This window comes from Telmatherina bonti (assembly GCF_933228915.1).
Source record: "Telmatherina bonti genome assembly, chromosome: 14".
Lineage (NCBI taxonomy): Eukaryota > Metazoa > Chordata > Actinopteri > Atheriniformes > Telmatherinidae > Telmatherina > Telmatherina bonti.
In genome coordinates, this window is record NC_136612.1 from 14,577,687 (window position 1) to 14,590,967 (window position 13,281).

The 13,281-nt window shown below is 44.1% G+C and overlaps 1 protein-coding gene across 1 annotated transcript in view; it reads right to left on the minus strand.

The window, feature by feature from the left end:
- Positions 1–440: 440 nt before the first annotated feature.
- grin2ba (glutamate receptor, ionotropic, N-methyl D-aspartate 2B-a) overlaps positions 441–13,281 on the minus strand; it is a gene marked incomplete at both ends in the record, with an annotated part of 134,674 nt that continues 121,833 nt past the window's right edge. The window contains 3 exons of the mRNA XM_079252213.1: positions 441–2,723; positions 6,834–7,072; positions 12,766–12,953. Of these exons, the coding sequence (XP_079108339.1) occupies positions 441–2,723; positions 6,834–7,072; positions 12,766–12,953 (2,710 nt within the window). The remainder of the gene's footprint in view (positions 2,724–6,833; positions 7,073–12,765; positions 12,954–13,281) is intronic.

The window sequence follows — 13,281 nt, forward strand, 5'->3', positions numbered from 1 at the left end:
CCGGTCTCCGCTCTCGCCGTTTCCTCACCAGCGCTCAGCGGGAGTCCTCTGACTGCCGCCGCATCACGCCACACAGCCTGCAGCAAGCTAAGATGAGGTGTTGCATCATTACATTAGCAAAACTTCGACCGCAGTGCTGGAGGAAATGATGGACTGAGGGGAGTTTGAGGGATTTGGGGGGATTTTTGTTGACAAGAAAGGGTAGCTTTGGCCATTTTTTGAGAGAGGGTAAGCATCCCACACCTCCTCAGGGAATCCTGATTTTTAATTAACCAACATTTCCTTTCAGAACTAAGACTTTCCCTTCCTTCTTACACACCAGCCTTCACCTTTCAGCTCATCTTTGTCAAACACTGACTTGAGCTGCATGTCGTCTTAAAAAAAATCACCACTGATATCCTAGCGCTTCACAACCTCCTCCTCTTCCTCCCCGCTGTCTTTTACACATCAGACTCAATGCTGGAAAGCTTTTCGTACACATGGCCATTGCTTCCATTGAAGGGACGTGGGGGGCCGACTCCCAACAAGGAGCCGTGATGGTTCATTCCACCGAGGCTGAGCTCTTTTGGGAACCGCGGGGCCACGGAGGACATGACCCCCGCCGTGGCAGACGCTGGCAGGTACGACGTTGCACTCATCTGGCCCCTGAAGTCACTTCGGCTGTTTTTGGCAACTTGTTGCTGCTGCTGTTGCTTTGACATGTAATATTGTTTGGCTCCATGCATCAGACACTGGTCATCGCCAAAGGTGGGTATAAAGGGGTTTTGGTTTACCCGGTCAGGGTAAAGAGATTTGGATAAAGAGAAAGCTGCCCCACCTCCTCCTTCCATCAAAGACCTGTCTCTTATGTCTCTTTCTCCGATGGAGCGGCGGTGAAGGCCCTCGCCGCCTCTGAAGAGGCCAAAAGGTGAGCCTGGTCCTTTTCGACTCTCACCCCCATAAAACAATGGGTCTCTGTCTCTTTCCCTTTCTCTCTCCGAGCCCCCGTGGCGCTCAAATATGTGCGCAAACGGGCTGTTACCTTCCATGTAGCGTTCCTTCTCCTTTAAGCTAACACTTCTGGGTGGGGGCAGCATTCCACCCATACCTGCTCCGCTCATCCCTCCTCCTAAACCTCCCATCAAACTTCCCATCCCACCTGTGTCCTCTTTCTGAAGGTCAACAAATGCGTCGTATGAGTGCTGCCGCCTCAGTTGCTTGGCTCCGCTCTTCCTCCTCTGCTGGGCCTGAGATTGAGACTGGGGGCCGCCTAGGCCCATACCTCCCACTCCCCCCCCACCTTTCCCTCCCCCCATCTGTTCCGAGAGGTGGTTGTTGTCCTCGCTGATATCGTAGAGGTTTCCTGTCTTTTTACAGCCTTCACAGCGCATGCAGGTCGCAGAGCTGGGGCGGCTGTTGCCTCCACCTCCTGATGAGCCACAGCTGATGCCACCACCATACCCGCCACCCCCTCCATGCATGGACATCTGCATGCCCCCTCCGCCCCCACTCGCCCGACAGTTCCTGCATTCCCACTCCCCCCCTGCCAATCCAGATCCTCCCCCGCTCTTTGAATCTGTCTTTTTGGGTTTGCTCTTCAGGAAGTCATCCACTGGTACCAAGGAGGTGCAGGCTCCAATTCCCCCGTCTCTGCTCCCGGGACCTTCAGTCAAGTCCACGTGTTCCCATTGAGGGACGCCCTCTTTGGGACGAAACTGGTCCAAATAAAAGTCCCTGACGCTCTCCTTCTCTCTGAAAAGATAAGAGTTTCCATCATTGTTTCCTCCTCCGCCTCCCCCACCACCTCTTTTCCGTTCGGAGGGAAAAAGTGGCGGGGAGGAAGAGCGGTGGCCATGGTAGTGGTGGTGGTTGATGTGGTATGGTTTCCGCCTGTAGCCCAGCTCAATCTCGTCCAGCTCCCGTCTGGACTTTGCAGAGGCCGGCCTCTTTTTCAAGCTATCGCGATACTGTTTGCGCTTCTTGGCGTTACCCTCCAGGTTTCCGTAAGTCACCGTGTGCGTGGAAATGTCCGACACATCCGAACGTATATTCCCATCATCTTCTCCTCTCCCTCCGCAGTAGCTGTGTCCCGGGATGTATGTGGAGCTAGAGGCACCTCCTTTAAAGGAGAACTTCCCATATAAGTCAGGCAGACCGCCCTTGAAGCCCTGGCTTGAGGGAGGGGTCTGCCCAGACAGCAGGTCAAACTTGCTCATGTTCCTGTGGGTCAGTGCTGAGCAGGGCTGGGTGGTAAAGATGGGGGCAACCCCTCCACCCAGGCTATCACAGTCAAACATGCCGCCTTCCAGGGAACTAGCACTGCCCAAACTATGGGGCCGGTTTTGAGGAGGGCCACTTAGGCCTAGCGTTGAGCCATGGTGGTGTAGGTAGTGGTCCTGGTACAAATTACTGTCCTTCATGTGGATGTTGCCAAACGTCCTCTCCACCTCACTGATGTAGTCGCTAAACATGTTGTCTTCTGGCATATAAGGAGGCTTACAGTCCGAGTGACCCGCCAAGCTGCGCCTGTGCTCAGAGATGTCATAAACAGAGGAGTCACGGCGGATGAAATCCAGGGCGCTGTGCGGTGAGCCATTCACCCCTGACAGGGAAGCCATGTTCTTGGCGGTGCGTAAGAGGCGCATAATATTGGAATGGGTGTTGTTCATAGTGGCTGATGGGGAGTTCAATGCAGAGCTGCTCTTTTCCTCAATCTGGACCCCATGGATGCAGCTGTATATGCCCTGTGTGGGAGAAAGAAAAGTGTTTAAAGAGGGAAGACTTCAAACACTTCATGTTCATCAGTACAAGCTGGTGCACCAAGCTGGTGTTTACTGTCTGACATTTCAAAAACATTTATGATTTTACGTCATGTCCATCATGTTTACACACTGGCTTTGAATATTTTCCCCAAAATTTTGATAAAATTAGATTTTCTTTTTATTTATTTTTGTTTTGATGGTTAAAAGCTACTATTCATGCAAACATCAAAAGGTAGTTTCTTTCTAAATGACTAATGGTCTGATTCTTATGTGTGATTCCAGTATTGCCAGAAGGGTATCAAACCGGACCACAGAAATAACTCAATAGTTTAAATCCTATAGGAAAATTCTGCAACTTTTCTGAAAAAATCTTTTAAAACAACTTGCAAAACTGAAGTAACACATATTATTGAAAGATAGATATATTAATAATATTCCAATGGACTGCAGTGCACCATATATGACTTTGCAGAAAATAGATTAAAAAATTGTTTTTAGTAAATGTTTTCCTTTACATATCTAAAAAAAAAAAAAATTACATTTTCCACTTGGTGACTTCTTTTTTTTTTTTTTTTTTTTTTTTTAAAAAGCACTTAAATGCAAATCAAATAGTTGTACAACTTAAGTTGATTTTATTTTGTTGTAGTGAAAGTGAACACATCCTGTGCAGAAACGGCGCACCAAATCTGCCGCTTCTCTGCTAATGTGTCACTTTTCTTTCATCTCTGTGGAAGTACAAGAGGACGCAGACATCACAGTGCAGCTAACATGGCGACTATAAATAAGACGATGGACTAGTTATAATGCACTGAAACAGAAGTCATCACTGACTTCTGCTAAAGTTAGTTATTAAACTGCATTTAATGCACAATTCACTCTTCAGCCTTATTATGTTTTAGTAACCAAGACGACAAAGTTGGAAGAGTATTTTTGTGTTGCTGTTGTGTGTAGTAACAGCAAATGTTATTAGACTATGTCGTTTATAGACAGTAAAGTTGTTTATAGTCGATTGTGAGACAAAGTGCAAGTGAGCAAACAGTAAGAAGGTTCAGAGAGAATATTGTGGTTCAATGGCAGATGATTGATAAGGACAGAGGGAGTGTAAAAAAAAAACCTTCAGACCCACTGGTCAATACCTTTAATCAATGTGATTAGAATTCAGCTCAACAATTTTCTCCAGCAGTTATTAAGCGCCTCAGTTTCACAAGCCCTCAGTGTCCGCAGCACAACTCCTATCACACACCGAGCTGAGCTGTGCACTGACAAAAAGATAAACGGCTCCATTTGCATTCGGTGATGTACGATACAATATTCAGATAAAAATGGATGTTGAGCACACAGCAAACCAGGCATGACAGATGAGGGCCGTAAAGGAGCGGATCAATTCCTGACAGTGATTTTATTCCCCCTTTCCTGGACATCTGCAGATGGCCATGGAAATAAAGGGCCACTTGGGTGCGCTGTTAAAGATGGGGGTCAAAGATCGGCTGACCTGATAGCTGGGACGGGGGGGGGGGTTACATGGCCGTCAAATCTGTGCTCATCCCGGCTTCCTCCTTTTATCCACTAACATGACTATTTGACCCTCTGCTCTCCAGTCCCCAGACACTTGTTTCTAGTAATTAATTAGACTGTGCAGTACAAGGCTTTATCCTACGTACTAATTCTATAGATAATGTTATTACTTCTTTTAATTTCACACTCTGTTAATGGTGAGGGCTGTAAAGGCTTCGCATTAATTAAAGCTTGACAGGTAAATAAGAAAAATTACAGGATTCAAGAAAGAACTGAAGTTTTGGACAAATGAACCTGTCTAGATAATGATATTTTAAGCTTTTACCACTCAAAACTTCCCTTGTCCAGCTCATTTGTGTCATCTGGCAGTTTATGTAATTTATCATCACTCCGTTTCTTCTTCTGATTACACTCCACCTGCTAATGAAGCTGTCTCATCTTCCCTCTCAGAGCATCGCAGACAAAAAAGAAGAGAATATAAGCATTGCTCCCTCAGTTTATACAGTTTTAATGGGTGAAGTTTGACAGCAATATTAGAATAAATATTCTTTTAAAAATGAAATAGCAGGGGATCATGCCGATTTAGAGATGCCTAACAAATAACTCGCTGCTCCCAAATGTATAAAAAACTACGTTTAGCAGCTCATAATTTAATACACTCTCAGCAAGTGTGGCGTTTGCAGAAGCTGTTATGTGAAAACAAATGAAGTTATGATGTGGGGAGAGAGCTGTGAAAAGCTGAACAATTAAACCTCTAATGCATTTATTGTTCTAAAGTCATTAGAGTTTTTTTGTTCTTTTTTTTTAAATCAATATAACTAATTTGTTTCAGTGTTGCAGGTGGGACCTGGAGGAGCAGGTAGCCGAGGGAGAGCCGCTCGAGAAAGCAAAGCCTCAGAGGGAGGGAAGCCATAACAGAGGCCACGTGACTCATGCCAACCATGACAAATGTCTCAATTTTTACACCGCTGAGCTTAAATGTTAATTGCTGCAATAACTATAAGCTTTATTGGATTATGCTTTGAAATAATAATAATAGCTAAAAAAAAACAACAAAAAAAAACAAAGAAAAGCAAAAAAAAAAAAAAAAAAAAACAGCTGAAAAAGACGAGGAAAAAAAATAAAAGGAAGAAATGGCTGGAGTGAGAAAATAAAAAGGAGATGATGCAACGTTTCGGTTGAGTAAAAACTGTAAACAGTCATCTCCACCTCGCTGTTTCTCCATTCCCCTGATGCTACATATGCAAATGACCTCCTTCTACGAGTGTTTCCCCTGAATATTTGATCATTTTGAATCATTTGGCTGCATCTACGGACACGCTGGTTCAATTATTTTGTCACGTCGCAGCAAAGACAGACGTAATTTCTGCAAACCAGCTCAATCGCTGAATGTTACACAAAGTTTAACTGGCTTCTGATCCAGTCTCTATACAGATTATAACCATCCAATAATAATCCAAAGGAGCGACACGCAGCCGTCTTTGGAAATGAGAAGTCAACTGGCTTTTTCAGCCAATGTTAACTTTTTCAAGTTAATATAAAAAAAAAAAGAAAAAAAAGAAAAGTAGGGCAGTTGATTTTTTTTTCTCCTTTTTGCCGTTTTTCACACTGCTTTGCTTTCTTGGCAGAAGCCGCCCCGCCGAGCCAGCAGCACATCAAATGGAGGGAGCGAGCAGCAATGTGTGGCTCCTCTGCTGTAAATTAGCCACGTGGTCTGGCCTGCAGCGGTTCACCTTCAGAGGCAGGCAGTGAATTACACCAGAGCCACGTCAAAACAATTGGAATGCAAATCAAACACCTTGGAGTGACTTTGCTCTCCTGGGATCTGGTAATCTACCCTCGCTGGTTCTGTGGCTGATTTTCTTTTCTTTTCCTTTTTTTTTTTTCGTTGAGTGAAATATCGATTTCAGCTCAACATTTTGTAAATGTTTACCTCGTGGGCACGAGAAAAGGCCCAAGCATCACTACAGAAAAAAAAAAAAAGGCAGCTCATTTATCTGAGTATGCTTTGGCAGCGAGAGCTCTGTTAGGCAGGATTTGTGTTTATTTTAGCAGCAAGTGTAAAAAAGAAAGGGTAAGTCATTGTTATTTAAAAGGGATTTGTGGGGGACAGTAGGGCTGCTTCTTCATTTTAGAGGCCTGTATGGTAGTGGTTTGAAATGTTAGCTCCAATAAGCTGCTCTGCCTTAAAAAACAGAATTTATCAGTGTCTTCAACCCTCTCTATATTTTAAAGTCCTGCAGTAAATAATACAACATGGTTATATTTATGATTTAGCAGCTTGTTTTGACCTCGTCAGCGCGGTAAGTTTACAAGTCTGGAGTGCAGTGTTAATATTCTAGACCAGGGGTGTCAAACTGCAGTCCTCGAGGGCCGGTGTCCTGCAGGTTTTTGTTGTCTCCATGCTCCAACACACCTGACCAAAATTAATATATAGGTTGACAAGAAGCTCCTGGATTTGATTTGAATCCGCTGTGTTGGTGCAGGGAAACAACAAAAACCTGCCGGATACCGGCCCTCGAGGACTGCAGTTTGACACCCCTGGTCTAGACCCTTTTGTCCCCACCCTTCTCTCACCCTGCTGATGGTGAAGACGAAGCCGGGCCGACCAGAGCAGACACCCATGAAGCAGAAGCGCAGCTGCCAGTAGAACCAGTGCTCGCAAATGAAGGTGATGAGTGACAGAGCCATGGCAGCGCCCAGCATGTAGAAGACCCCGGCCATGTTGTCCACGTCCAGCTGGCTGGACATCACCTCGTTCTTCTCGTGGTGGCAGATCCCCGTCAACCACAGGGACTCCAGCTCCTCCATCTCACCTGGATGGAAGATATGGGATGACATTGAGGAGTGTGTGTGTGTGTGTGTGTGTGTGTGGGGGGGGGGGGGGGGGGGGGGGGAGTGGGCAGATTAGTGGGAGGACAAAAGCAGGGAGACAGTGAGAGGAGAAACAGATGGTGTGAAGGGGGAAGGAGAGATGGACGAGGGGCAGGAGGGGAAAGATGGAGGTAAGAATGAAAGATGCAGACAGTATTGTGGACAGAAAAGGAAGGTTGGGGGCACAATTATGATCCACAAAGATTTTTTTCCACACAGTAATGAATTAAACAAAGGGTGTGATACAGTGGGGTTGGATGTAAAAAATAAAACATAAAATATAGAGGAGGGATATGATGTAATAGCAGGATGGGTGTTTGAGGACACCAGGGATGGAGAGGATGATGCAACAAAAGATGAGAGGATGGGAAAGGGGGGTGGGGGGGTGTAAAGGGGTGGAAGGATGGTTAAAAGTGAACTCAAGCGCTGATCTTTACGGCACAGTAAGAAACACATCATCAGTCACATGTTAACACCAACCCTGTTTCCACTTCTCCCCGTGAACGATCGTCTGCAGGTGTCTGAAGACGATCCCCGAGTTTCTGCTCTGTTTGTGGGTCACCTTCTGTTTCATCACAAGCTGTTCTCCATCAAAGCCAACGGCGGCGCGACAGGCGTCGGTTAATTAAACGCACATTCAGCCGCGGTCGCTGCATGTCAGCACAACTCCTGCACCGCTGCAACTGGCTGGCCTCTGATGCCTCAACAAGCATCTCGGCAGCGTTTAAACAGGAGGAGAGGCGTTGCGTTTACAGGGAGATACGCGTTCATGAAGCTACAATTACTGTCCACCAGCTGGTATCTGCAGCCATTATGAAGCCCTTCTTACATGGGCGGCAGAGGGATTAAAGCAATGCTGACCCAATCCCACTTCCCACATTAAGTCTTCCTTATTGTTAAACTACCTTATTGTAGGGATAAGGTGTACCACATTTAATGGGAATCAAGAAGTAGTGATCATGTTGTCCTACAGTTGGGGCATTGGCGAACATTTGGATGACTTGAACAATACTAATCCTTGCACTTTCAAGGAAAAGCAGCACAATGGAAAAGCAAGGAGTTTTATTATTGTGTGGTTGGTCCGTCTCCTGCCTCTGCCCTCTTTTGGATGTGGCTTCCAGCTGCTGATTGATGGCTCATGCAGCCCACCTATGACCGCTGATTGCTTCCTCCTTAAAGCCTGGATCTGCTCTTCAGCTGGTGGAGTTTGTCTTTTTTCACACTAGTGATTAACTAAGTTCAAGCCTATGAAAGAAATGTGTATATTTTATCTTATATGTCTCCCTTTACGTGTTCCAAATCATAAGGTTTTAGAGATTTGTCCCTCTTCAAATGACTGGAAATCATTTATCATCAGTCAGTCCTGTGAGCGCTGTCATGGTTACCTGACAGGTAATGCAATGCAGGAAAAGCTTCGGGGTCAGAGCTTTAATTTAACTTCAGATCACTTTCCTAGTTCCCACCTGTGGATTCACCAGTTTGATCTTGTCCAGCTGTCTCTGCCAGATTCCCCTCCTCCCTATGCTAGCATAGCCTCAGCAGCTTTGACAGTATTTACCACTCAATAAATCCCTCTTAATTTGTAATCTGCCTCTCTATTTATTTATTAGTCACCGTCTTTTGGTTTCTCTCTTCTGTACAAAATACAATTGTGGTCTGATGCAGTGATCCTTAATCCTGGTCCTTGAAAGCCAGTGTCCTGCAGGCTTTAGAGGTTTTCCTAGTCCAAGTCCAAAATGTTGCAGCGGGGAAAACGTCACAAACCTGCAGGACATCAGCCGTTATGGAATAGAATTGAGGATCATAGCTCTTACAAATGACTTAAATACTGTAGTTTTTAAATCCAATACAACTTATTAATGTAAATACTTATCATTTCTTGTTTTTATACATTTTTATAAATGAACAACAAGTAGGTTTCTGGGAGGAACATGTGTGCAGTTCCCCCCGTGTCTGTTGGGGTTCTTTCTCCTTCCACAGTCCAAACACGTGATGTTAGGCTGATTTGTGTCTCTAAATTCGAGCAAGGAGTGAGTATGAGTCTGACTGGATGCCCCTCTATGTTGGTTTCTGTGACGGACTAGGAAGATGTCCAGACACCCAGCTTTGTGACCCTGCATTAAAATCATCCCATATCTCATAAAAACAAAGTTTGCTTTCTCAGGAAAACAAGATAAATTTTGCCATTATCAGGAGAAAACAAAGTTAAAAAACAAAAATGCCAGTATGGCCACTCTCGGCTTCCATCATAGACTGTATATAAAGAGATGGACGTAGCCTCTGTGACGTCACCCGTAGGTTTCTGAAGAGCTGAATTGAAGCTCGGTGGGCGGTTCCTACCATCACCATCTTGGCAGCATCATGCGCGTTGTCTCGCCCGGAAAATAAAAATATGGGCAAAGGGGTGGAGCTGAGAGGGCAGCGGTGAACATCATGGTGGACGATTGACATCGAGCGAACTCCGAGCTTTCTGTAGCTAAAAGCTAACCAAGCTAACCCCGAGATAACGGGAGCTAACCAGCTAACAGAGGTAAGTCACATTGTTAACCTGCTAAAAACCGCGGTTTTTCTACGTTCTTCTGACTTGAAGCCGAAGATTGGTACCTGTCAATCAAAAGGACACGCCCCTAAATATGCCGAACTTTGAGATTAAATTACTTTTAAATGGCGAGTTAGAAAAAAATTCACTCTCCCCACAGTTGTCATGGAGGTAAACCTGACCTATAAACCGAAAAGGGATTTTTGAACCAGGCTGTAAACATGTTTATTTCTGTTGTGAAGTTGGTCTTTTTAACATGGGAGTCTATGGGGATTTGCTCTGTTTTGCAGCCCCTAGTGGATGAAGGTGGAACTGCAGTTTTATGCACTTCTGCATCGCCTTCACTTTTTACCGCTGGAGGTTGCCGTTTGGTTTCCATTGAGTCAAGCAACAGGTTGGAACATTTGCTCCAGAAGAAATACTGACTTGAAAACTTTCCATTTACTGGAGAATCAGAAAAAAATTGGAGTTTTATTTTCAGGACAGCTGTGATATATTTTTTGCTCAGTTGCGTCAAACTACCCACACTCCCCTCAAGCCCTGATACCAAAGCACTGGGCTCTCCGCGTGAGCATGATCGCTTTCTGGGGCACCAGGAGTGGAGTGGATGGTGAGGCGTGGCAAAGTGACATTGAAATCCTGAGAGGGGGCGAGACAGGGCTGCTTGGTTCCTGTATTAATGCTGTTGCAGTGGCACAGGGGGGATGTTACTGTGAGCCGACCCATATTCATGTGAAGGAGGATACATAAGTGAGTCTCATAAAAGTTTTAAAGAATATTTTCATCAAATATGAAACTAATAAAACATATGATCACTAAGTATGAAAACAATCCACTCAGAAGAAATCAGATGGTATGTAGGCTGATAGAAATAAACGTTAAATAAATAATCAGAATCTCATTCAATACTTTTATCCCTTTATCTGCTGAACACACACACACGCACACACACACACACAGGCATTCTCATTTTCAGAGGGCTGACCCATATTCACATGTGCGCGCAAACACACGCGCATGCACATAAACTATCATGTAAAGTGTCGAAATACACCAGAAGCTATACTGGCACCCCTAACTGGGACACACTATAGTGGTCCCCCGGAGGGTCCCTGGTTCAGGATGCTCACAACATGCTGGACCACGTCCAAACAAGCTAGCTACTGCACACACACACACACACACACACACACACACACACACATGAACCTTCACACACACACACACACGCACAAAACTTCTATTCCATTTCCTAATTTTGCCAGTCGATGAATTTAACAAGCAGCAGTTGTCATGGCATTTTGATCCGAATGATGAAGAGTTGTTGGGAAACCATAAATCATACTGTAACGCTGTGCTTCATACAGTTAGGACGGACGTTGGGACATTTTTTCATTTTGTTTGCCACTCATTCAGAGACTCATTAATGCTTCGGTCTGAGGTGGAATGAAGTGAATTTCAAAAGCACAAACTCCGCAGAGAGTGAATAGCCTCCCATAAAAGGCGAGTAGGATCATAAAACAGAGGGTCTCCACAGCGGAGCTAAATCTCAATTTACATTCCTAGTAGCTGCGCTCCTCTCTTCTCCTCTGTTTGATATACTCCGTGTGAGAGTGGGATGACTGTACTTTTGACTTGCAGAGCCAGTTAGAGACAAATTCCTCAGAAAAAACTATGTTTTATTTTTTCTCTTCTCACTCATCATCTAAACTGCTGGAAATGTGCATGAAGCTCAAAGTGTCACTAGCTGTAGAAATCCTTTGTTCACATGGGGGGAAATGCAGTTCTGACTTTGAAAATTTAGATGTTTGCACATTTTTTGGTCTTCAGCGCCACTGCACATGCAGTCGGAAGAAAACAAGCCGAGATTTATATACAATAAGCCCTTGGAGTTATAGTTCTCACAGCGCATTGGGACCAACTTATGAGCTCGAAACATAAAAAAAAAATGCACCACCTCATCAGTCCAACGTGGTTGTACATCTGTAAAAGCCTAAGTTTGTGTGGCTGCTGGTGGCGCACACGTTGATTCACTGCTGATTGAACCAAAGGCGTGAAAGTAAAAGTATAAATATATGCTCAGCTTATATTTGATCACAATATTAAGTTCTCTGCACGTTGAGTTCATGTCCTGATCTCAGTCTGATTAATCTGAATAGAAAGCATCGGTTTCACATGAATACAAAAGATTTTTACAAGTAAAAAAAAACCAAAAAAAAAAAACCCAGATAATTTAACATATGTTGATTCATTTTTGTAATTAACCTCCAAACTTTGCTATTATAGGGTCTCACATCCAAAATGATTCATCTTTTATTTTTCTTTGCACTCAATCCCTTTTTTGTTTGTAATCAAATGAAGTGCAAAGGTTGCATTGTTACAGTGGATTGTATGCATGAAGAAGAATCTGTTTCGTGTCCCTACAGCAGAGCCTGAGGCCGTTCATGCAATATTGATGAGTAAATCAAGAGCCTCAAATTTGTTTTGAAAGGTAGATAATAGATTTTCACAACTAAGATCTGATTTCTACATGTTTGGTTCCTAATGACAACATTTACTCACCGTGTATTAAATGCTAACAAGAGGGAATGCTGCAGTATTTCTAAGAATGTATAAAGTGGAGTGATATGCATAGATATGCACGAGTTTTGCCTGACTTATTTATTAAAACTATCCTGTGTCCATCTGTTAGTTTACACAGCAGAAATTTAAAGAGGCATTTGAGATTAACCCTGTATGTGTTAACCTATCCTTATCTTGTCCTTTTCTAGTTTTTTTTCCGTTGTTTCCCATATTTAAGAAACGTTCCTAGTAAATTCATTGTTATCACCCCCAATAAAACCACGGCTTAAATAAGTTTTACTTTGATTTTTGCTTTAAGGTCAGGGAGAAATTGCAATCCGTTGCATTAGCTGGTGAAATACGGGTATCTGGCTGACTATCTGATGCATTTTTAAGTAATTAAAAATCTAATCACACCAGCACAGCTGTACTGTATGCATGACAGAGTCTATGCTCGCTGAGTGCATTAAACTATGCAGCGTCTATGCATAAAACAGCAGATGAAACTGCTCCCACGTCCCTCCTCCCTCTCACCGTCGCCAAAAAGCTGCAGGATGGCCAGGTCCACGTGTCTCTTCCAGAGCGACTCCTTCTGGATGGCGATGCCGTAGCCCGTGGTGGCAAAGATGTAGCCACTGCCGATGGTCACCAGCTTGCAGCCCTCATCTCTGCCGGCCATGTAGTTCAATACAGCTGCGTCATAAATGAAAGCATCCAATTTGCTGAAGAAACAGGGTGAGAGAGAGAAAGAGGGATAGACAGGTTACAATTAATTAACACTTAGAAGTCACACATCACAGTTACAACATTCCAATTAACCTGCTAAATAGCACTATGCCGCTGATAAGGGTAATAGACTTCCACTCGGTTTGCCAAAGACTGGAGCTGGCACGCAGCGTGGCAAAAAAGAAGGCTTGATGAAAACTGAAGAGGGGGAGTGAAAGTATTATTGGGGTTATTCAACTGCAATATGTCTGTATGAAGTAGACATAAACAAGGCACTTTTGCACTGGTTCGTTTTTTTTTTTTTTTTTTTAGAGTTTATCAGCT